This window comes from Pteronotus mesoamericanus, unplaced genomic scaffold, assembly GCF_021234165.1.
Source record: "Pteronotus mesoamericanus isolate MK-2021 breed Mesoamerican mustached bat unplaced genomic scaffold, CSHL_Meso_final contig_65, whole genome shotgun sequence".
Taxonomy (NCBI): Eukaryota; Metazoa; Chordata; class Mammalia; order Chiroptera; family Mormoopidae; genus Pteronotus; species Pteronotus mesoamericanus.
The window spans coordinates 443,283-468,612 of NW_026555228.1; the positions used below are offsets into that span (position 1 = coordinate 443,283).

Consider the following 25,330-nt stretch of genomic DNA (forward strand, 5'->3'; position numbering starts at 1 on the left):
CAGGCTCATTTTTCTATGAATACAGATATAAAACTCCTCAGCAAACACCGCCAAATCAAGGTTGAAAATAAGATCTAAAACTATATTAACTGCTAGAAAAAATGTACGAGTGCCCGCGTGTGGCCTTGGGTTAGGCAAAGACTTCTTACCTGCCACACAGGAAGCAAAACAAAGAAAGAAAGAAGAGACAAACTGCACTGCATTAGAATTTTTAAAATGTGTGCTTCAAAGGCAACCATCAAAAAAGTGGGGGGAAAAAACACCAAACGGGAATATATATTTTCAAGTCCTATGTCTGATAAAGAAGATGGATCCGGAACATATTCGTTTCAAAAAAGACTCTAACCACTCACTACTAAAAGCATAAATACCCCAGCGAAGATGGGCAGAGGATCATCATAGGCATTTCCCCAAGGAAGACATACAAATCGCCCATCTCCATGTGAAAAGATGCTCAACATTGTTAGGCAAAGAAGCGTGAGTCCCATGTGATCCCACTTTATATCCCACAGGACGGGGTATAAAGACAGACAAGAACAAGTGGGCATTAGCATGTGGAGAAATTAGGACCTGCGGGCTGGCAGGGATGTGAGAGACTTTTAGAAAACCATTTGGAAGTTCCCGAAATGGTTAAACAGAGTTCTCCTGTGACACAGCAATTCTGCTCTTGGGTACATACAGAGGAGAAATGAGAACATGTACGCACGCAGACACTTGTACGTGGTGTTTGTAGCAACATTATTCATCAACACCCAGAGAGCAAGAAAAGCTCAAATCGCCATCAAAAGATGAATGGATAAACAAATCACGTCATACCCACACAATGAAATGTGATTTGGACATAAAAAATAACAAAATACTGACACATGCCACAGAGGTACGACCTTGGGAGACATAAAGCTCAGTAAGAGGAGGCCCATGATGATGAACGTACAATGTGTGATTCTGTCTGTCTGGAATCATAGAATCCGTCCATCCAGAGAGCTGAGGAGGGGTTGGTAATCCTTTAGGGATGATGCGAAATAAAGATTGGGTTTCTCCTTGGAGTGATGAAAATACTAAAATAATCAGAGGCTGTGGATATGGGGTCGCTTTGTGAGTATCCGACAGGACAGTGAATCGCACACTTTAAATGTGCACGTGGTTTGGTAGAGTTTGGAGTGAAGCTCAGAGACGAGGAGAGCTAGGAGTGCAGGGAACCCAAGGGTCATTTAAAAGAACAACGGCGCAGTGCAGGAGGTACGGGAGCATTTGGAGACTTAGAAAGTATTCAGAGAGAATCTTGACGACGCACGAGTGGTCCTTGAAGGACCAGTTTTGAAGAAATATGATTAAAAGAGAGGGTGTTGGCTAGCTAGGGATGCAGAAGAAAGAGTAGGCATTGTAGGGCTAAAAAACAAATTAAAACAGAAATGAACCCCATGGCATAAAGAGACAGAGATGTGTGGAGACACAGTTTGCTCAAGATTTCATTTTGTAAAGATGTGATTGCCATGCATGGATTTAATAAGGAAGTGCTAGGGCAAAGGACGGATGGTTTTTGTAAATGATACGGAAACATACAGAAAAAGGTTCAGAAACATATAGAAAAAGGTATTCTAATAGAGGGTGCTTATGTGTTCAAGAAATCATAGGGTGGAATATGTAACCATGTGTAATAATATATAATGTTATATGACATATACACAATATATGATTGCATTATATGTGCATTATGTGAGAGAGATATATAATTCTATATACATGCTGGCTAGATCTCTAAGAAAAAAAAAGATCAACGACGTCATCTAAACACTAATTGGGATATTTTAGGAACAAAATAGTCACATCGAATTAAAGAAAACATTTCTCAATGCCAATGGGAAACTCTTCCTCATTCCAAACTGTTCCCCCAAGTACAGTACAAATCTTTGTTTTGCTTTGTTTTTTTAGTTTTTGCACAGAATGCACAGTGTGTCTCTGGGAGGCCGTGTCATACTTATGTCCAGAGTAACATAGGTCCCTTTGTCATCGTTCATCCCACCTGCCTAGGTGTGACTAGACCGGCTTCACAGACGCGGCCGTCTGTCCGTGCCGTCTGTCCTTACAGCAAAACGGGCACCCACAGTACTGAACACCACGAGGATACCCGTATGTCATCTCAGGTAATTAAAACATCAGCCTTGCAGTTGATTCATCTGCATGAAGACCCGAGCTCACCGACGTCACATAGCTATCACAGCAGAAGGTCCTCAATTTTTCTGTTTGCTTTTTATAGTGGGGATTGTGTCCTTCATTCCCCCCAAAAAGCTATTAGCTATTATTATCTTTAATCAAAGCACTAACTAAGTTAGCCCCAACGTACCCCATCACTATGCTACAATAGGATTTCATTTGAAAATATTACTTGCGTTGCTACTGTACCGTATATGTACCCTATACGAGTTACACTGTGCTTCCTAAGAAATTCACTTTGAACCCACACCTTAGGGTATCTGGGGTCCATCTCCACAGAACCAATGACTTACTAATGTGTAGTCGGGCAAAAGGAAAAAAAGGGTAACCCAGAAGCTGAATATAAAACCCCTGGGTGCTATGGATGCTGTGGCGTGTGTGCACATTCATTCCGGGTTTCTTAGGAAGCACGCGCACGGTTCCATGGCTGCAGGCAAATGTCAGGAGAAAAGAAAAATGATCTCTGGGCTGGACCATGTATCACTGTGGGGCGTTTAAGCCCGGGCAGTGTTTAAATGTGCCACTCCGATGGTCTTGCCCACTTGTTTCCATTCTTGGATGTGAGGAAACTAATTTCCTCGACTTCAGGTCGGGACGGAAGGAAGCGTTCCCAGGAGGCAGGCAGCCGGTCCTTGTCCTTTAGGGACGGTTCAAAAACGTTTTCTCTCACCGAATTCTCACCAGAATCTTAATTCCCAGATCGCCCCAACCGGGCAAGCAAATGTATTTTGGGGGCTGCATTTCAATGCTTCTGGGTGGATCTTTCCAGATTCCCCCGCGGCCAAATACCCATCCCTCTCTTGTTTTCCTTTAGAATGATGCTTTGCCCCCTGCATGCAGACAGAGATGGCCTTATCCTAATAAACTAAAAATGACCAACCCTTCAAACAGTGCCTGAGAGATCATCTCATCCGAATGCCCTAAAAATCATCACGCCTTCAAACACCACGTGAGAAGCACAATGAAGACAAGACGCAAAGGAGAAAAAGTTATCTGTTCCCTTCAGAATTAGGAATCTTAAAGATACGATGCCTTGAGCATAAATATTTCCAGGAAAGACCAGTTTTGAAGGCGTTACTAACTCAAGCTGAAAGGACACTTGTGGAATCGATTAAGTGGCAATTATTGAATTGAGTCCCCAATTTATTGAATCAAATCTTCAGTCAAGTGTGTTTGAACACGGTGATTTCCAGCACTGGCTGTGCATGTAAAAATAAAACCCCACCTTCTCCTAAGAAATTCTGAATTCTTTTTTCCTTCTCTTATTTTCTTATTGAATTTATTGGAGTGACTTTGGTTAATAATGTTCTATCCGTTTCAGATGCACTAGTCTCCGTGATCTGTTTGTGAACGATGCAGGATTTCTTAAAGGAAGGTGGAATGTCTGGTCAATACCTTTGTGCGGTCAAAAGGGAAAGAAAAATGTCTTCTGCATCCCATGCATCTTTGCCCTAATTTTCTTCACCCCAAAATACCCGTTCCCCTCCCTTGTTTTCTCTGTGGCCTCAAGTTTGCTTCCTTCCACGCCCCTCGGGTTCCTCAGAACAAGGGGTCATGTTTGCTTTCCACAAATGCAGCTTCCCAGGCCCCTCTCAAGGCCGCCAAAGAGGGCCCTCCCTCAGTAAATCCTCCTATTGGCTGAATCAATCAAATGAACACAGAAGGCATTTTTAGCCCTGAGGAGGCTGACGAGGAAAGTTACTGAATGTTGAACCACTTTGCTGTATTCCTCGGTAGCGAACACAGGGTAACAGGGAATGCAAGCTGTCGTTAAAAATAACTTCAATACCTAGGCAAAATAGGACCATGATTTTTTCCTCCCAACGAGAGCTCCAGCTCCCATCCACATCAGCAACAAAAAATAGACGGATTATCACGGTGTTTCCAAAGGAGTGTTCCATGCACAGACGCCCACTGAGGAAGAAGTCAGGGAGAGACTTGTCTTCTGTCAAAGTGCCTCGGTTTGCCTGTTCTCCTCGACTTTGGCATCCGAGAAATGCTGTCCCTTCTTCTCGGACGTCGCCGCCCCTTCCCTGATGTCCCGGGCGGGGGAGGGTATTTCCACGTTACTCGCACAAGCGGGTCCTCTGTGTCCTGCGCTCCCTGTGTCATAACCTGCTCCCCCGCTGGCAGATCACCCCCACCACTTGCCACGAGGTGCTGACTTCATCTTGCCCCTGCATCCTGTTTTCTCACATTTCTCCCAACGTTCTTTTATTTCCCTGCTAGAGTCACTCTTCCCTGTGCCCAACACCTGACCTGGGCTCGCTATGTGGTTCACTTTGCCCTGTGGGGTTTTTTTGGTCTGTTCGACTGGCTGGGGTTTTTTTGCAGCTTGGTGGAGCTTGATTTCTCTCTTAAGATGGAGAAAAGAAACTTTTCCAGGTCACAAATGAAATCAGAGGAAATCGGAGAGGAGGGGAGGAAACCGTTCTGAAGGTAGCAGCAAGTCATGAAAATCCTTGAAAAGAGGGAAGATTGTTTTCTTTATCTATCCACGTATGAGCATTGGACTTGATAAATAAGATGCATTCCACATGGAATTTAAAAGAGAACTGTTAATACAACAGAAACATTCTAAAAAGACAGAAAAATATCTTTAGGGGGAAAAAAAAGCAGTGAAAGTAGCAACAAATAATAACCATCTTTAACTCCCACATGAAGGAAGATGGTATGTAGCATCTCTACAGCCACGGGACATCTTCCAGAGGGTGTGTAGAAGACCGTCTATTCGAGTGACCCAGAAAAAAATCGCTGACGGAAAAGGCACCCAAAATCCACGTTGCAGGTGTTTCTAGGAACTTGTCGATTCTCTCACGCAGGGTGTTCTGACCCCTTCCGTTCAGTGGAGTCAGGCTCGGACACCGGTGTATCCATTCAACCAGGGACAACTGCCCTGGCTGAGGTAGGAGAGGCGCGTCCAGGCGCCAGCCCACACAGCCTGCAGGCCGGACGGAAACCGCAGCACGACCCCAGAGTCCCGAGCAGCAACGCGGGCCACGCCGTGACGGAAGCACGGGGCTCAAGTCACGCACACGCTAATTCAGCTGCTCCTCTTCCTGGGCACGTACCACGCCTGTACTTCAAACCATTTCTGTGTTACAGGCGGAATTAGGACGTGAGAGAGCCTCCCGCTATTTCTGTGATTAATGATCTTGGAGAAAAAGCGACGTGCAGAACACAGAAGGCTGTTGCCCAGGCTCCCTGGAGACCGACCCGTTGCGGGCAGCTACACTACCTGCGACATGAACAGGGTCTCTGATGTCTTTTGAATCCTTGAAAAAGTCACTGATGGGAAGCTGTAGGTCCCATCGCATAAGACTGTGAGGTTACCTGTCGGGTGAGAAAGCTGCTGACTCATCGTTTGGCCCAAGGGTCTGAATTTTATTTATGGGCAACCAGGTCATTGGGCGGCGGCAGCAGATGCACACCCACCTTCGTGACACAGTGTTAGTTCTTCGATGTGACAATCGCCGCTGCAGGCACGGACACCACGCTGACCGCCCTAGGCACTATCATGGCCCATCCATCGCGGCCGAAGGTTAATAATTCAGCCGCCAAGCACCCACTTGGAGAAACATACAGATATACCGTGTTGCAACGCAAGTTTGTACCTAGTCCAACCACCAGGGCACTGGACGTGTTTTCGTGCCATTACAGAAGCTCGCCTGATGCTCAGGTGGCAGCTGGTTACCTGACTCACATCGCGCTGGACCTGATTCATACTCAGCACCGATGGCCAGGCTGGAGGGGAGAACGGAGCAGAAAGGCAGGAGCTTTGGCTTCTGGGAGGCCTGGTGCTGCTCCCAGCTCTGAGGCCGACACACTGAACCTCGGTGACTCTCTTCCGTCACCTGCACAGGTCAGTGAGACCCTCCAAGGGGGTTACATCAAGTAAGATCTACAGCAACCTGTTGCTGGCCACACGGGAGGCTCTGATAGCTCGTGCTATGGTCCATAAGGGCTGGCCAAAAGGTTCGTTTGTTTTATTTTCCAAACGAAGACTCTAGTAGTGCTTAGCTGTCTTGCACTTGATTTGAAACCATTTTGTTAGACTGTATTGGGACCGCTGTCCTATCAGCGTGCATTCCAAAAAAAGCTTATCAAAACTGGGGGTGAGTTTTTGTGCAGCCATTTGAATATTCAAGGTGGAAGAAACTATGCAGCATGTCTGGCATATCGTGCTTTATTATTTCAAGAACTGAAAACACAACTGAAAGGCAAAAAACAGATGTGTGCCATGTAGGGAGAGGGTGCTGTGAGTGATCGAACGTGTCAGCAGTGGTTTGCGAAGTCTCGTGCTGGAGATGTCTCGCTGGACGATGCTCTGCGGTCGGGTGGACCAGTTGAAGTTGACAGCAATCAAGTCAAGACGTTCACTGGGAAAAACCAATGTTCTACCACATGGGAGAGAGCGGATATACGCAAAATCTCCAAATCAGCACAGTTATTGGTGAAAAATGAAAAACATGTCTTTTATTTTATGGGAAAAAACCTAAATGGACTTTTTTGCTCAACCCAACAGATAAGGACCATTTTGGAGCAGAAACAGCACTGGACATGCGTGATACATCCAAGCACAGGATAACTGAAAATTTACCGTACGAGCTGAACTACAATGAATGTTTCAACGGACGTAGACTCGACCTAGACAATGTGCCAAACACATGGAAAGCGGAGACAACAGATGAGGAAAAGGAGAGGTGAGAACCAGAAATAAATAAAGTTGAAATGTTTCCATCAATAAGCTTCAGAGAGGAGATTTTTCTTTTATATCCAAGGTGTTTGAACAACCATTTAAAAAGAGAGGCAGATTCAGTACAAGTCAAGTTTTACACATACATGCCTTCCTAATGAGAAACATGCACAGCACACTCAGTAAGACATGTGCCTGCCAAAGAGCATCTTGTTTGTAAATAAACGGAACACTAGTTAAATCGGTAGACCTCGTGTGAGTGTAAATGATCACTTGATGCAGCTCTGAGGACACAGCTCAGATTGCCTGGGACAAACCCAGTTTATTAAGAAGAGATTTAGAGCCCTCAAAGCACCCTGGGCTGGCCAATAAATTATATGGCCAACAGCTAACAAGACTACGGGTCAGTTCTCCTTCAAGAAAACAGTCTTTTTCAGAAAGCAAATGTGAATGCCCTCCTTTATTTCACACAACAATTACTATTTTTTTAAATTAAAGCGACTTCGTTTAGAGGATGGTATTGGATAGACAGGAGCCATGGTGTATGTGGCCAGTGGCGATTACGCATCCGAATCAATAGCGATATTAATATGGCGCCCAGTGACATTCATAACAATGGAAATTACAAGGTGGCTGGATGTACAGGTTCTCGGTCAAGGCTGTGAAACTTGCCCGCTATAAGACCACTGGATCCTTACATGATATGTTCAGTGGCCTTGCCAGAGGGTGGAAAACTACCCTGTGCTATATTCTCAGGAAAAAAAAATTAGCTGATTGTCTAAACACCACAGCATTATCACAGACATGGGGTCGAGGGAAGATGCTGGCTCATTTCTGTCCCATTGTAAAATCCAGCCTTTTTCCCACCCACTGTCCATTTTTACCATAATTCATCTTTTCACCCGCTCTTTAGGGAAGGACAACACCCTTTGCTACTCGGTTAAAAAATAATAATCTGTCACCATACTTTCCCCCTTCCTTAAATAGGAAAATAGCCTGCATGCACGCATGAGTGTTTGAAGAAATACACTTCAATGGAAGTTCAACGTTCGGCTGAACTCGCACCTGTTCGCACTCAACACGCGGATTGCAACGAACACCCATCCCTGTGCGTAGGGCGCCATTTTATTTGATGATTCCTTACCTACCTGGAGGCCGATGGTTTGAGAATAATTTGGAGACACACCCTTTTCCGGATTTCCAGAAAGCCAGATGGGTGCAGTGGATGAGCTTTCAGATGGACAGCGGCAAATGCCAGGGGGGTGGAGAAGGGAAACTGAGTCACCTTGTGAAACCCCCGTCGTGGTGCTGCCTCAGCAGAGCTGGCCCGCTCCCTCCGTCCCGTGAAAGGGGGTCTGTAAGGTTCTGAGGCTGCACAGCGGTGCCGGGCACAATGCCAAGACGCAGCCCCCTGCCGCTGAATGGCTCCTTTCACGAGTCCGCTCCCCCCCCACCCCCGCCAACGCCACACCTCAGCAGCCCCATTCTCTCCGCTCCCCAGACCCAAAGGTAAACGGAATATTTTTCCATGAGAACAGTGCTAAACACGCAAGTTTTTTGTCTCTCCCTCCCTCTTGAAACAAATAAGGACCGGCTTTAGAGCCCCTACGGTTCTTTTCAAGATCAGCACTTAATTCTCCGGTGAGCCAAATGCAGAAGAGATTACCTTTGTAGAGCTGCTTGAAACAGTTTGGCAGGCAGGGGAAAGAAATCAATTTCTTTGGAACTCTAACCTTTTCAGGATCATCCGCCCATCGTGCACACAGGAGAAGATGTGGTTACTGCACCAAAGCCAGACACTGTGCGATGCCCATTTCGTTCATTCAGAAAACAGCTCAGTTCGCAGGGTCCGCCCTTACTCTGGAAGGCCGAACAGACTGCCCACTTTGAAAGGCTCAGTCAGGGGGCCTGGCCGGCTGTTTCCTCTCTCCCCACCTCTTTGTTAGAATGGACCTTTTGTAAAAGATCAAAATACACGATTTCCTGTTTGCAACAGGAGGGGCCCGAGACAGTAGCCAAAAGTCTCTGGAAAAAGAAAAACCACGGAAAACTCAGATCTGTGGCAGGCATCACGATGCCAAATGAACTAAAAATCATTCCGCAGAAATCTGGCTCATCCGACTCATGGAAAAAAGAAGAGAAAATAGCATCAGACGACGAGAGGGCTCTCGAATCTAAGACCTTGTTTCCCTTAAACACCAACAGGGAATCTCGAGTATTTTATGGGTGTTCCAAAAGGCACCCCTTGGCAAACATCTGGGAGGGGTCTGCAGTTCTTTCTAGGTTAACAATGTATTTCTACAACGCACCCCCTTCTGGGGTGAATCCTTTGTAGGTGAATGCTTTCATAGGTGAATGGAAACAAGAAAGCTCAGAATACAATGAAAACATCAAGTTGAAAATAAAATTCACCTATTTGGAGAAAGCACATTCGGACACGTTTCTGCTTGACATAGCCCCATTCATCCGTGTTATCTTATTTTTAATATTTTACCGTAACCACACTGCAGCATATACGTCTCACCTTCATAAATCACCTTGTTCCAGATTCAGTTGGCGGCAGCATCTCAATGCATGTGTGCCTCAAAAACAGATGTTGCCACAGAGATCATGGGATACTTTATGCATGCGATGCACAACACAACAGAGAAAGCCTCTGAAGGTAAACGTTAAAATATGACCTCCAAAATACATTTTTCCCCAACACCCAGTTGGAGAAAAATGAACTAAACAGCAAAATAATGGCTGCTCCTCTTGAATGTCCATGCACTTAGCCAAGGTGCTATCATTGTTCCCTGTCAAATGTTACAAAATACCAGTAAGAGTTAATGTCCATTAAATACAAAAAGAATGGCCAAGGATCGTACAGCACTTCTGCGAGGCTGAAACCAGACAATCCACTGAAAAATATTAGGCAAAAGATTTTTCCAACGCACAAGAAACAACACATCTACACAACTCCCAAAGAAAGCTACTATCTGCGGCCATTGTCAACTATGACCACAGCATCACCCATGACCGAATGCAGAATCACACACAGCACGTCACACCCCACGCCCCGTGAAAGCACTGAAAGGGACAAATAGATCCTACAGAGGTTCACTGAAAAGGAGCATTTCCGACAAATGGCGGCGGCACCATGGCAAACGTTGAGCTCGCCCAACAGCGAAAGCAGAACCCATTGCCGACTCACCCAAAATGCCGAGCCGGTAGTTGACAGTGATGACGATGACGTTGCCGTAGCTGGCCAGGATGCTGCCGTCGATGATGTTGCCGGTGCCCTCCATGTACGAGCCGCCATGGATGTAGACCATCACGGGTTTCTTACTGCTCTGATCGTGGATGTCTGGGGGGAAAGGGAAGCGAGGAAACACGATGAAGAAGCACACGGACCAACAGATGCTGCCCAGAGGACACGGGGCACTGATGCGTTCTCCTCGCTGGGGCCATCCCTGCGTCTAGAGTTTAATTACAGGTGCCTTGATAAGGCTACCTGGGCAAAACGGTCACCGTGATTGCATTTCCTACCCGTAGAAATGGTATTCTGAGAAGCGTACTGACCTCTGACTAGGTACGCATACGTATGTTTTTGTCTGTGTCTGAGACACGAAAAAACTAAGGACTTACATGAAATACGTTTATTTTCTAAATAGTGCTCCAGTCCCGAAAGGGGACTTACACTGAAGAAGCTCGAGGCATGTATTACGCAACATAGTTTTATCACCTAAGTGTGAAATCGACGTGAAGGTTATCATTTATTTTTACCGTGACTGCCTTCTTCCATCAAAGGTGAGCTTCCTATGGCAACTTAAGGACAATAGTGGCTCTACAAACTGTCAAAACAGGGTACTGCCAAAAACTAAGTAAATGGCTCAAAATGATTAGCAGCACAGAAGTGATTAAAAACAAAAAAGAAAACAAAATCAAGAAGAGATGTCCCAGCAAATGTTTTTGCTCTTGGGGACTGATTGGGAATGATCGTAAAATCCCAACATATTCAAGTGACAAAAAGGAAAGAGATGTAATGAAAGTAACAAAAGATTCCCACCTCAAGATAAAATTATTAAAAAGCTGCAGACTGTCACAGGGAGTAGGACCTTCTGCTGTGACTTGCTACCCGTGTGATAATGACTTTGTTAGTTTATTGAAACAATGATGCAGAACCCATATCTTGCCATGGTCTGCGACCAGAGAGCCTGCTTTCTGAACACTTAGGACTGAAACCTCAGTGTTTAGTGTTACATCATCCCGTAGGCTTACGTTTCACATTTAAGAAGTCTGACCTCAAAAACAATTCTTTCTGGATATTTACACACATATATATGTTTATATGTGTCTGTGTACATCCTTTCAGTATCTGTTATCCAAAGAAAATCAAATGTACTTAAGTACATTTATTTTCACTTTTTTTTTTTTTGTCTTAATTCATCGAGACGCTTTTCCAAGATCAGAAGCGAGTTTTAAGGAAATGAGCCACCGTCCTTTGGATCAAGTGAATTGTAAGGATAATCTCAAACGGAGCTCATGAGTGGCCGTGATCAAGAGTCAAGAAGGTTCCAGAAACCCCCTGGTCACAGTCAAGTACAGAAAGCAGTGCGACGCTGCCCTTGGTGATTTCGACAGGTGACGAACACCTCGCATTTTCTCATATAAAATTCACGTAGACAGTAAAAGCACTTTGTTTACGATGGACTCTCCCTGTGCGACACGGAATTCTTTTAATAGGCCGCTGTTGCGGTCACATGTGGCATTAGGTATGGTCCTGGCTGGCCTTTCTTTATTCCATCTTCACAGGCTGCTGGCTGCTCTCCTGTGGCAAAGGGAACAGGCGAGATGTTCAGGACCCGCTGGCAGGGGGTTCCGCAGAGAGGCTGGTAGGTTAGCGTCTCTTACCCCCCAAGGCACACGGACAAGGTTCTCATGACCCGGAGTACTAACCAGATGTAGTATTAATTCAAAGGGGAGTCCAGAAAACAGACCCTAGAGGCGTACAGGAAATACCTAAAGACAGGGAACAGGGTTAGATGCAAATTTTATCCCTAGGCTCTGGAACATCATGAGAAGGAGGGTTTGTTTATTTTTTTTTCATTGGTTTGTTTTTAATACACATGGTCCGGCAGAAGTAACGCCTGCTAGAGTGCGGTTGGGTGGGTAATAATATGGGTGTAATAATGAGTAATTTGTAGTTTTACTTTGAACATTTCATCTAAAATGCCCTACGATGTGCTTGAGTGTGGTATGGTTATGTGACAGAACGGCATGCTTGCGATTTTGTAAGAAAGGAGTTTGTAATAAAAAAGGGGTGTTGTTTGTGCGGGACCCTGTGCTTTTAAATACCTATACAACTGCCGGTGTTCTGCAGCCCTCGAGGCCAATGGCAGAGATTTCTCATAGAAGTACCGCACATAAGGGCAGCCCGTGAACTCGGGTAAAATAGCAATGGTTTACACTGTCTTTCAGCCAGAGCGCCAAAGGCTCCCATACGGCAGGGCCGTCCAACCCGCGGCCCGCGGCAGGCTGTGAAGGTGGCCCAACACAAAATCGTCAATTTACCTAAAATCACATGATGAGATTTTTTTGTGTGTGATGACATGTCGCCACGTATTTAACGCGTGGCCCAAGACGACTCTTCTTCTTCCGGCGTGGCCCAGAGACGCCAGAGAAGGCCCAGAGATGCAAGGGCCTTCACCCGTTTAAGATAAACAAGGGCACGTTGGTGCACTGGACTGCTCCAATGGGGAAACGTGCAGAAAGCCTTCGCAGAAACGTATTTTAGACTCTCGGTTTCTTTTCTACCACCTCTTCCATGTGCTGGTGGGCCACTTAGATCGTCTATCTGTTTTTTAACAAAGTCGATTTAGTTCTCAGGGATAATTTATCCAGCTTTTGGGGGCCCTTCAAAAAACTTTCCATAGGAAACTTTTTTTTATTTTTTTTGCAGACAAAAATGTTTACAAAACAGCCTTGGTATAAAAAGAAAAGACATAAAACTAGCTTTTTTCTTCACTTCTTGACTATCCCTACTTTTTTTTTTTTCCTCTTTAACTGATGCTACAGGCAGTCCATAAAGAAACAAGAGCATCTTGTTAGTACACTTTTTCATGTATTTCACTGTGAACCAGAGAAGATTCTTGGAAACCTAGTTTGGAATCAGGATGCTTGAAAAACAAACAAACAAAAAACTGATACGCCAGCCGCCCAAAAAGTTCTACGGAGGCGTCTCATGGAGTTTTGCAGATCACAGAAGGAATTAAGACCAAAATTCCAAAATACACCATCCACTCACAAAGTAACAGTTGGAAGGAAGAAAAGAAAGAATACATGCATGTTTTGAAATTTCATTTTCTGTTCTTGTGACCAGGCCAAAAAAAGGAAAAAAAGGAAAAGAAAAAGTGAACTTTTTTTGTAAACCACATCTTACGATTCCGGTCCTATTTAGAAGCAACGTTTCTACGTCTTCTTACAGGCAGAGTGCCGTGATCTACACACTCATTGGGATTCAAAATGACCGGTTTCCAAACAAGAAGAAAATAAAGAAGCACACGCGGTGCACTCATTTCAGGTAAAGGGAGGAAAAACAGGTGGAAATGAAAAAGAAAAAAAAAAGAGAGCTATAAAATCATGCATCAGGGTCGAACTTTGAAAAAACAAAAAATACCTTCATCTTCACCATCGTCATTACTGGTTATACCATCTGCGTGTTGCTTTGTGTTGGCTCCTGGGTCATATTGCGAAGGAAAATAAAGGGAAAAAGAATTCAAAAACAACAGGTTTGCAAAAAATTCAGAAGAGAGAGAGAGAGAGAGACCACCCAGTAAAAGAAAAAAATAATGTCACACAAAAAGTTAAAATCTGTTACAGCTGGATTTCAAAAAAATAAAATCGGGTGATGCAAAATGCATAGAAACATAAAAGATGTCAAGAAGAACAAATTCAAAATGTCATTTGCAAAAAATATTAGATATCCTGTGAAAATGCAATTTGGGGGTTACAATGAGGCTACTGCAAAAAAAAAAAAAGCTAATGTGAGTTTAAGGAAAAAAATAAAATTAAATTATTAAAAAAGAGATTTCCCACATTCTTAAAAGAAATCATATAAAGTATTCAATGCATCTCCGATTTTAACATGTTATAATCTAGATAAATTTTTGAAACGTCTGATATACCTTGGTTAGAAAATTCCACAATGTACCAAAAACACATTTAAACAATAGACATGAAAGAAATTTAAGAAAAATACCTTGCCATTGGCATTAGTTTCATGCATAGAAACTTAAAAACACATCATTTCCAATGAAAGTCTAAAATGTCCTCAGTCAATTTAGATCTTGGCCACAGAAGTCATACACATTGTTCTCTAACATAAAAAACTAAGACTTTCAATAAGTATTTCTTAAAATAAAACACTATGAATAATGTCTCCTGTGTTTGGAACACTTATTCAGTATTACTTAAAGGTCATTGTTATTGGAATTTTGTAAAACAAATAAATAAGTGAAGCTACTTACCTTGATCCCTCAAAACAGAAGCCACATGGGGGTTTCCATGAAGAGAAAAGTGGGGGGCCGGCCTGAACCATTCACACACACCAAGGACACCCCTACGCATGGAGCACACAGCACATCTTTTGGGTTTTCTGTTTTCCAGATATACGAGGCCAAACTTTGACTCTCACTTGAATCAGCTAGTCCACTGGCCCAACTGTGTTCTTTGGATAGGGGAACATCGCCCACTGATAGATGTGTATCCCAAGACCCAAGTTCCCAACACTTGAGCTGTCTGCATCTATTAAAGTGGTCTTGGCCTTCCTACCGGCTGCTAGCACCCATGGGTCAGGGGAGGGAGGAACAATAATGGTCACCCACAACCTTGGAGCCTAAAAGCATTCCTGAGCTCTCCCTAAGTCAAAGGACCTCAGACACGTTTTGAAACCAAATGATCTGAAGCTGCTGTTGGTGTAGGTCAAGCAATGGTTGAGCAGCGTCTCTCCCTGGTGACTTGGCGCACGCTTTCCACATGCAGGCCTGGGTGGAGCATGGGTAGGAGTGTAGGTAGGAATCCCATTTTTTTGTGTGGTGTTGGTTTTTGGAGGTTTGCATATGCTTCCTGTAGACAATTTCAAACGACCACCACGAGATCGTTGAAGACAGAGCTGGGATACTAGTGTATTAACTTAGTGTACTCGTGAGCTTGACATTAAAGCCTAGTTAGGTCCAAATATTCTAGCGCATTAAACATCTTAAAATAAATTTAAAAACTGATCTCTGTCAAGTTAGTTTGACAGCCTTTTAGGTTGTTTTGCACAGGGTTTCTCAGTATAAAATCTATTTCAAAACCATCTTGTAGACCAAATTTTGTGGCTACATTGTGGTTTTTTTTAAAAAAGAAAAAAACCTAAAAAGATGACTTGCTTAGAGAAATAGGCTACACGGATAACACAACTAAGCGGTCTGTGTTAGGAAACAAGTCTTTCCAATTTCTGAAAACAAAAATCTCAACTCATTCACAGAAGAAGATTCTTTTTAAGTTTCTACAGAAATAGGTCACCCCTTTCGTTAAAAAACAAGACAGTAGAGAAATCAAAGATGGAGTCAAAAGACGTGGATAACGAGACAAGAAAGTGTTCCAATAAAAAGCCAATTCTCGCCGAGGAAAGCGCGGTTTTGAACTTCGACTGCCTTTCCTGGAAAACGACCCGCTATCACCGATACACAGAAGGACACTTGGACCCGTGCTTGCAATTTCCCTTTCCCGGGATCTCGTCCGGATAGCCCAGCCTTCCCACACTGTCCTTTGCTAAACAGCTCTTCCCCCTTCCACACTGCAGCGCGAAGCACGGAAGCCTGACCGCCGGCCGGGCTCACAGCGAGCAGAGGCCATTCTTCTGCGGGGCCCAGGGTGACTCCAGCCTCCTGGTCCTTCCCACGACCCAGCTCACCATCCGTGCCCGAAATCTGAGGGATCTGAAACCTTCGAGAAGCAGGGTGGGAGGCGGTACTCAAGGAAGCCTCTCCCACAAAGGCAGGAAAATGTTCCCACGGTTGTCAATGCCTTTACGATGTTCATGACATCACGGATTATCAACCCGGGCTAATCTTTACCATGTTCCTTGGTGACTTTTTCAGAGCTGTACAGCCCTGGCCAGGTAGCCCAGTGGGTTAGAGGGACGCCCCCCGGTACATCGAGGTTGAAAGTTCAGTCCCTGGTGAGGGCACATACAATGATCACCCAACGATGCATCAATAACTGGAGCAGCAGATCGATGGTTCTCCTTCTCAAATCAATAAATTAAAACAAAACAAAACAAAACAAACAAACCTTAAGGACCTTTACAGAGGTATAGTTTATATTATCATAAAATCAACTCATCAAGGCTCACCATTCAAGGTCTCACTCACGCTCTGTCTGCCTCTTCACAGACTTGCCATTTCGGAGCATTGCCTGTAACTCAGCTCCTACGACAGGGAGTAGTTTGTGTCTGACTCCGTTCACTTCGCGGCATGTTTTCGAAGTCGTTCGCAGGCTTCATCCCTGTGTACGAATGAGTAACATCCCACTGTTTGGAAATACACCACGCTTTGTTTATCTCTTCATCTGCTGGCGGCCACGCTTCCTGTTTTGTATGTTTTGTGTTTTTCCCGTCAGTGGCTATGAGAAATAGTTCTGTGACAAACACTGGCATGCAAGTCTTTTGAACGGATGTATATTTTCATTTCTCGTGGACTGAAATCCGGCACTGCGATGGCTATGTGATGTGGCTAATTTCTGCTTAAGATTTGAAGAGACGGCCAGACGGTTTTCCGAATGAGTCTCATTGCCGTGCCTTTCCCACCAGCCTTGTATAAGCGACCCAATTTCTCCACCCCCTAGCAAAGCCTTGCTATTATCTTTTCGATTCGAGCCATCCAAAGGCATGCGTGTGAAATAGTGTCTCCTCATGGTTTTAATTTGCACTTGGCTAATGAATCGTGATAGGACACACTGTCTCATGTATCATCGGCTTTGTCTATTCAAATATTTTGCCCATTTTTAAAATCTTCACCTGAGGATATGTTTATTGGTTTTAGAGAGAAAGAAGAGGGGGGAAGAGAGAGAGAAAGGGAGAGAGAAACAAGGCTCGGCTGCTCCCACACATGCCCTCATGGGGGATCAAACCCACAACCCTTTGGGATATGGGACAATGTTCCAATCAACTGAACCACCTGACCAGGGCTATTCTGTCCATTTTAAAAACTGTGTTCTTTGTTTCTTATTATTGAATTACAAAAATTCCTTGTACTTTTTAGATGCAGGTCTTTCTCCAGAAACGTAATTTGCGAGTCCTCCTTCCCAGCCTGTGGCTTGTCTTTGGTTTCCTTGATGCTGTCTTCTGAAAGGCATGTATTTTCAAATTTTGATGAGGTCTAACTTACCCATCGTTCTCCTGAAAAGCTTGGGTTTCGAAGTCCTATCTAAGAAATCTGTGCCAAACCCAAGGCCCTGAAGAGTTTCTCATGTATTTTTCTTCCTAAATGTTGAATGTTTCTGTTCTTATATTTACATCTTTCATTTATTTCTAGTTAATTTTGGGGTGGGAGGTAAGGGTGGACATTCACGTTTTTGCCTATGACTGTCGAGTGGGCTCAGGCTCGATAAGGGGGAACATTCCCATTTCCTCAATGAATTAACACTCGGTGAAAACCAACTTTCTGTATGTCCACGAGGTGGTCTCTCTTTGTTCCGTCAGTTTGTTCTTTCGGTTCCACATGTGAGTGAAATCCTAGGGAATCTGTCTTTCTCTGCCCATTTCAGTGAGCACCAAACGCTCTAGGTCCACCCACGCTGCTTCCGACCGCGAGCGTTTCTTCTTCTTCAGGGCTGACTCAGACTACGTATCTAGGAATTTGTTTGTTTGTTTTGATGGTTGCCAGAGAGGAGGGTTTGGGAGAGGAGTTTAAAAGATGAAGGGATGGACAAGGACAGTTTGGCAGTTACAGAGGACGCACAGAGATGGAACATTCAGCCCAAGGGATAGAGTCGATAATATTGTTATAACCATGGAGCACGCCAATGGGTCCTAGCGTTAGGAGGGGAATTATTTCATAAGCTCTACACATGTCTAGCCACGATGCTGTGCACCTGAACCTAATACAATATGGTAGGGTGACTATAATTGGAACAGCCGAGTGTATGGGTTGATGGAGGGACTCTAGTTACATTGCTATCCACATAAGTACCCCGTCGGCTTGGTCCCTGCAACTCTACAGAACCCCTTCAACGGGGAAGGGAGACTGCCCCCACGTCCCTTGGCTAGTTTCAAGAGACTGCTCTTTCCAGAATCCCTGCGTCTCCAGGCACATTTTCAAAGGAGCTTGTTGACAGAAGCAGAGCCACCTGCTGGGACTTTTAGAGAAATTATTTGCCAAACTGCAATTTTAAATTAATTTTATAGAGCAGAGCCTGACCCAGAAACGTAATTAGATAGTGCCTTTAATGTTCTATGTATATTTAATTTGTCACCCTTTTGTTCTTTTTTAATAAGCCGCGGCTGTATTTGTCCTTGCAAATAAAACTGTTTAAACGGCCGGAAAGCCAGCCCACGTGTGGGGAGTCTCTCCTCTCGCAGCAGCGATTCGGAGCTATGTAAACACGGGAAGGAGAGGACACAAGGGAACCCCGGGAAGGCGTTCCACAACCCAGACGGGCTGTCTGTCCGCTTACTCCTGCCTCCCCCGCTGGACCCTGCCCCCCAAAACGCCACAAAAATACGCGTTTACATCAAAGAACTGGCACCTCTGCCCAACCGCCAAGGGGAAGTGGTTTTAAATATTAAAGGGACTATTGAGGTAACTTCAAACAAAAGGAGGGGCGTGCCATTATTAAAATTTAAATAGTTTTATAGATAAAATGCCTCCACGGCTCGGAGCCCTGAAAAATGTCCTTCGTTTTTCTTTTTACACCTTTTCTTCTGATGTTCCTTGTTGGTGCTTTTCCTGCATCGTTTTGAAATGTCACACTATAGGAAGTCATACTTGGCTTGATGTAACAGGAAACACTTTTGTAGAAAACTCAACAAAGTAGTTTTATAGCTGTTGCTATCCATATATATTGCTCGTTGCTAGCTATGTACGCAAGGTGGGGCAAACACAGGTGTATGGTTGCGAGTATGTGAAGCACAACGTTTAGTCTTCTATTTACTGATTACGGTATTATTTTCCATATGAACAACGGCACGCCTACCTTGGCCCCATCCTGTACAGAAGAAAATCAAGAAATACAATCCTTGGGTAGAACCATATGGGCACATTATCCATGCAAGGAAAAGAAATGACAGAACCCCAGAAAAAAAACTTTACAGTTCTTGCTCTTCATGTGTCATACTACATACATACTTATTAATTCACATTTATTTTGCCTCGTACCGGGGGAAAATCCTGAGTTCAATTTGGCCTCGTTACCCTTGTTACAAGGGCGTGCCTAAGGTGAATAGATGCTTTTCAGCACAGAAGATGTTGCATAAGGAGTTAAGGCGGGAAAGAAACGTTTCCTTAACCATCACAGGCATGTGTCTGATTGATTAGTCTGCCACTGAGCCCCAGAGGACCTTCTAATCAATACTGGGAGGAGGCCCGTGAGCATTTACAGGATCTCACACTACTGGAAGACAGGGGGTATGGGGACAGAAGGGGACCCCAGGAGACAGCAGTACAGTAGGCACCCAACGAAGATGCCTCATCCACTGCCCCTACACCTGGACCATTCACTGCCACCGGGGTCCACACTCCACACATGCGCACACCGTAACGTACGCGCCAAGTTGCGCTTGTCCCGACTGACGTGAGAGCCTGCGGCACTTCGTGCGTGGGTTTCCTCCCAGCCAGCTGTGCTATACACACTTGCCCCATCGCGGCAGTCAGTGTCTGCCTTGGAACGCGCCGGTACCGCTGACCTGCTGCTGCACCGTTTTGTTCTGAAATCAGAACATTTGAACAAGACTCAAGAGTCACTCTGAGTAGAAATGTGGAAGATGGGGAAGCCTTCCCAGTCAACAAAGAGGCTTTAGAGAAGCACTTGGAGAGAGAGACGTTCCTGGGGCCAGGCAGGGTACTACTACGGGTTGCAACAGGTGGCAAATGGCATGCTTTACTTTCTGCTTAATCCTTTTACTTATTTTTAAAATAATATTTCTTCAATTTTTCAACGAAAGAGGTACAACAACGTACTGATCAGACCTGTAACTTGGGGCCTTCGGAAAAAAGACTTCTAGACGCTGAGTGTATGTACATGGATTTCTCTGAAGTTATCTGCAGAATTCTGCATGCAAAACATTGTGGAGAGTTATCCTTGACTTTCAACACTTCTGCCCCCCAGACATATAAAGAGACATAGAATTGCTGATTTGCCCATATTTTACCATATATAATGTGCACTTTTTTTTTGCCCAAATTTTTGAGGGAAATATAAGGGTGTGTATTATACATGGGTGTAACATTTACATACCACGAGGCGTAATAACCGAGCGCAAAATGCGCACAAAAACATGGGTATGAATTATATACGGCAAACACTACGGTATAAGGGGCGGTCTTGGGGTCAGAAGGCCAGGCTTCCCTCAGACGGACCCCGGATTTCTGACCTCCAGATCCCACCCCCTAGAAGGCAAAGTTACTTTACACCATCCATGGAAAAGAAAAAAAATTCTCATGAGCAAAAAATAGACTCTTTTATGTATGGCACACCCTTCTCTCAAGTAGGAGAATCGAGCGTTGCGTTCTCTTGTTTGATTTTAGAATTGAGAGCAGGTCGTAATTTACCATCCCTTAATTCTTCTTGGGCTGTCATTTCGGGACAATCGCAGGCACGTATTTGTGCTTATCCAGTGAAACCAAGCAGGGGGTCTTTCCAAGTTTCTGCTCGTTCAAAAAATGTTTCATGCTGATAACGAGAACAACAGGACGGTTGTATATGGGTTCTAGCTTTTTCTTTTCTCAGACTGCCTTTGGAAGACAAACAGAAAATGTGGATCATAATTTTCTTGTTTTGCTGGAATTAGGAAGGATTGATTTCATACTTTGGCTAGGAATCAAATAAACGTGAAATTTTATAGGTTTCTGATATATGACTGTGATTCTTATTAAAATCGCAGGGCACTGCATAGCTTTACATAAGCATTTTTTTGTCGTTGTGAATTTTGTTATTGACGTATTTCTGTTCTCAGGAATAAAAGACAAATCCTGTTAGATTTACATGGCCTTCTGCCATTTTTATTAGAACTTTCAGTTGATAGAATATATTACCTCCCTGAACCATCTCTCGAGCCTGAGATTAAATCACAATGTATTTAAAAACTGGAACTAATTTCATACTGAATTATAGCAGACATTTTTCATGCATCTCTATATAGAAAACTCATGTTGAAAATGAAATTGGCTTTCATTTGTCCGGAGATACACGTTCTGAAATGTTGGATTCACATTCACACGTGCGCACGCGTGCACATACACACCCCTCTGTAGGTACGTAGGTATATTCGCCTTGCCCAGATATTCTGGAAGGTTTTGAGTTCTGCTGGACAGTGTGAGCTGAAGAAAAAAGCTGTCTTGGGGAGTCTGAGCATAGAACACTGACTGATGGGTACAATCTTTATGCCGTGTGACTTTTGGGGTGTGGGGCAGGAACTCGGGGGCACTAGGACCCCACTCATTCTCCTTGTAAAGGAATGGCTCGTCCACATCTCCAAGTGGGCCTTTGTTCTTTACCAGTCAAATCACTCAGCTGGCCTTTGGCTGTTCAGTCTGTGGGTCTCACCTGGGGACCCAGTGGACGCACTCCTTCCAGAAAAAAAGGAAATTAGTCTACATTTATACAAGATCCCTGCACATGTCGATTCCTGAGTCCACCCCGCCAGAAGACATAAATCAAATGCTCTCAATCAAGGGCCCTAAAAATATGTACATTGAAGAATCAGAATGTCAGTCAAGTCTTTGGATTGTAGGGTCATTTCCCCTGCAGATGAGGACTCAGGCCTGTTCTCCACGTCGAACGCAGCCGACTGGCCGTCACAGAGCTCTTTCTGGTTGTGTTCAGTGAGAAGCAAAAGGCCGCATCGATATGAAGAGTACACACGTCAACAACGATGTGCACTGAAGAACAATACTTCTCGCCCCTCTTTCACGGAGGAAACATTCCGTTTCAGCCAACACACGCCGTAGAAAGGGCTCTGTTATGTGCTCACAATATCCCATGGGCCCTTCCTGGGGGACGTATAGCACCTTGCAGACCTGCTAACTTCAGTCTCTGGCAGCAGAAAACGTGTCCCTCCGACATAACATATCATAAGCCGGCAGTTCCTGCCAATTCTTCGCTCGCCCACCAGATAACCCTGTCCCAGGTAGGTTCCTGGCAAGTTCTTTAGGGAGAAGCCATCTCTTTATCAATGCGTTCCAGCGGCATTTTATTTGCCTGTCAATTATTTGGGCAGGTCAATCACGCCTAGAGGACGCCTGTACAAAGACCTCTTGGCCTGGTGTGGCCAACATGCGTGCTGGCTGGGCAGGCACTGAGCAAGTCGTAAGCTCTCCTTTTCTAGGGGCGTCAAGATCAGTAACAATAAAAGCGAGTTTTTTGGTTTTGTTTTTAAAGAAAATCAAAACTGCATTGGATTTTAAAATCGAGACATTTTCAAAGCTGTGTCATAGATACTATTCCTGGAGACGCTCAAAGCATCTGTAGAAATGAGAGGAAAAGAGACGGCATCTGCATTTAAAAAAGAAAATCTTAAATTTTAGGTGTTTTAGATTGAGGGAAAATTGGAAAGACAATACAGACAGGTGCCATACGCCTCGTACCCAGTTTCTTCAATAGTAACATCTAACAGTAATCTGGTGCCTTTCTTATCATTCCTGAGCCGATGGTGGACTATTATAATTAACCAAAGTCCATACTTCGTTCAGGTTTCCATAGTTTTTACCTCATGTCCTTGTCTTCTGTCCCTGGTCACCAAGTTCCACCTTCATCATCGTGTCTCATTAGACTCTTCCTGGCTGTGACAACTTCACAGGCCTGCCTTGTTCCTTCTGACCCGGACGGTCTGAGAGAGCTCTCCCCAGGCGCTGGGTAGAATACCCCACAATTTGGATCTGTCTGGCGTTTTCCATGACGAGACCATGGCTGTGTGCTGGGGGCAATGAGATGGCAGAGGGAGGGCGCTTTCCTCGTGACATCGTGTCAAGCAAGGGGGCATCATTTCCAGGTGCCACGCCCCTGCCCACGCTGACCTTGCACACCTGGCTCAGGTGTGCGGGAAGCCGCTCTCCCCCGCCCCCTATCAACATTACACCTTTTGGGAGAAAGTTGGTGTGCCCTGCCCACGCGGACGCGTGGACCTTCACGCGCCAGGACCTCGAAGGGCGGGAGCAGCAGAAATTACTGGAACGCTCCTGTGGGCCAGGTCTCTCTCCTCTTCCCGCCCCGGTATCAGGACAATTATGGAACCCCTTTTCCCAGGAGAGGCACACGTCCGTCCCTGCACCCCGCAACAGGACAGGACACATGGCAAGGGGAATCCCATTTTCAGATGCAGTTACAGATGATAAGGGGATGACCTTCAAATCAGGAAGTTACCCTGGATAACCCAGGCGGCCCCAATGTACCGTATTCTGCTGTGTACAATGCGCACCCGTGTTGAGGGCCCAACCTTTCAGGAAAAACAGCTTTCGTTTTAGTGTTTTTAATTCAACTTTTTATTTTGTATGTGAACCAATTATCGTATTCCAGGGTATTATTTTGCACACAGACCTCGTTATTGCTTTCTAGAGTTACGTTTTCAATGCGGGAGCATCAATTAAAGAATTAAACACATTTATATAGACGGGGAATGAGTACGCCCATGTATAATGCGCATCCTTATTGTTCCTTCAAAAGTTTGGGCAAAAAAGTGTGCCTGATAAAAAAAAAAGTGTGCAAAATACGGTACGCAACTGAGTCCTTCAGACAGAGAAAAGGTGTCAGGAAAACTCCATCAGCCTCAGACCATTCTTGGAAGATAGGATACAGCTGGGTATGTCTGCAGATCCAGGAATGCGGGTGGCCTCTACAAACGGCAAAAAGCCAGGAGCACGGTTTCCTCCAAACCCTCCGAAAGGGAGTTGGGGCCGCGGGCTGCCGACGTGAGCCCCGTGTGAGCCATGTGGGAATTCCGACCTTCGGAACGGTAGGATGCTCTCGTGGCGTTCTGAGCCAGTATCCACGTGGTCCTTTGTAACGGCACCAAGAGGAATCCTACATCTTGTTTATCTATAAATTTAGTCATTGATGCCCCTATGGGGTGGTGGGTGTTATACTTTGTGTGGCAACCCACTATTCTCTTTTGTTCCTCAGACTGTTCTCGCTTTGGCCGGAGAGTAGGCTTTTAGGTGGCTTCCGGGTCCTTTCCACATACTCTTCTCACTGTGCTGTGTTTTGAGGTTTTGTTTTTGTTGGTTGGTTAGTTAGTTTGTTTGTTTAGCACTTAGGAGAACTCAGAAAGTCATTTTGTATTTTATTTCTTGCCCGTGTTTAAGGTTGGATAATTCTCAGAGTTCCATTCCTTGTCGCTGGCACCTGCATTTCCATAGGCTAAGAAGCTAAAATAAGGGGGGCTTGCCTACACAAAGCATACAAATGAAAATTGGTGAAAAAAAAATGAAAATACCACCTGGTATTTAAATAACAGGCTTCACACTCCACAGCTGTTCGTAATACACGCCAGCAAAAGACAGACTGAAAATTACTCCTTGACTCTTTCAGCGATCTTACGGGTGGTCCTCCTACTTCCATAACTGTTACGTCACTACCATGTCCTCGTAACTAAACCGCATTGTTTGCTGACTACATGCAGGGCACCCACTGTAAAAAATAAAAACTATCTACAATGCTTTGCCCTCCCAGGGTACGGATCAGACAAGAACAGCAAGCAAAGAAGGGTTAGGTAACTCAGTCCAGGATTCCGAGTGGCCGGTTTGGGGATTCAAACATATAGCACGGATGGAATGATGGCGCGGGGTCATCTTCTTTTCTTTTTTTAGCAAACACTGAAAACTATTTCTGTGTGAGGTGGTAGGTTAGTCTGGCAGGACAATTTTGTTTCACTCCCCAAAACACATTATAAAACACAGAGATAAATATGTCTCCGACCACATCCTGGGATTTTTGGTCTAATACACAAAACAAAAAGTATAGCTACGTAACTGCACAGAGGAAGGAAAATGTGTGTTCAGGAAAAGGCCTGGATTTGGTGTTGGGTTTTCCATTTCAAAGGAGGGCTGGCATGTTGGGGAGGAAAGCAGACACATGCGGAGAGACCTGTTTGAATGGGGCTGGGTTTCTTAATCTTCAGAATATTATTTATCAAGGCTAGCGCATTGTTGAAGCAAAACTGTGGCCCTGAACTTGAAGAAACCA

General features: G+C 44.7%; 1 protein-coding gene across 2 annotated transcripts in view; it reads right to left on the bottom strand.

Moving 5' to 3' along the window:
• NLGN4X (neuroligin 4 X-linked) overlaps positions 1-25,330 on the bottom strand; it is a 182,776-nt gene that overhangs the window by 79,225 nt on the left and 78,221 nt on the right. The window contains exons 2-3 of one of the 2 annotated variants that reach the window (XM_054581026.1): positions 13,569-13,628; positions 10,104-10,256 (exon numbers count right to left, since the gene is read on the bottom strand). In XM_054581026.1, the coding sequence (XP_054437001.1) occupies positions 10,104-10,256; positions 13,569-13,628 (213 nt within the window). The remainder of the gene's footprint in view (positions 1-10,103; positions 10,257-13,568; positions 13,629-25,330) is intronic. The other variant, XM_054581025.1, reaches the window with a different exon arrangement.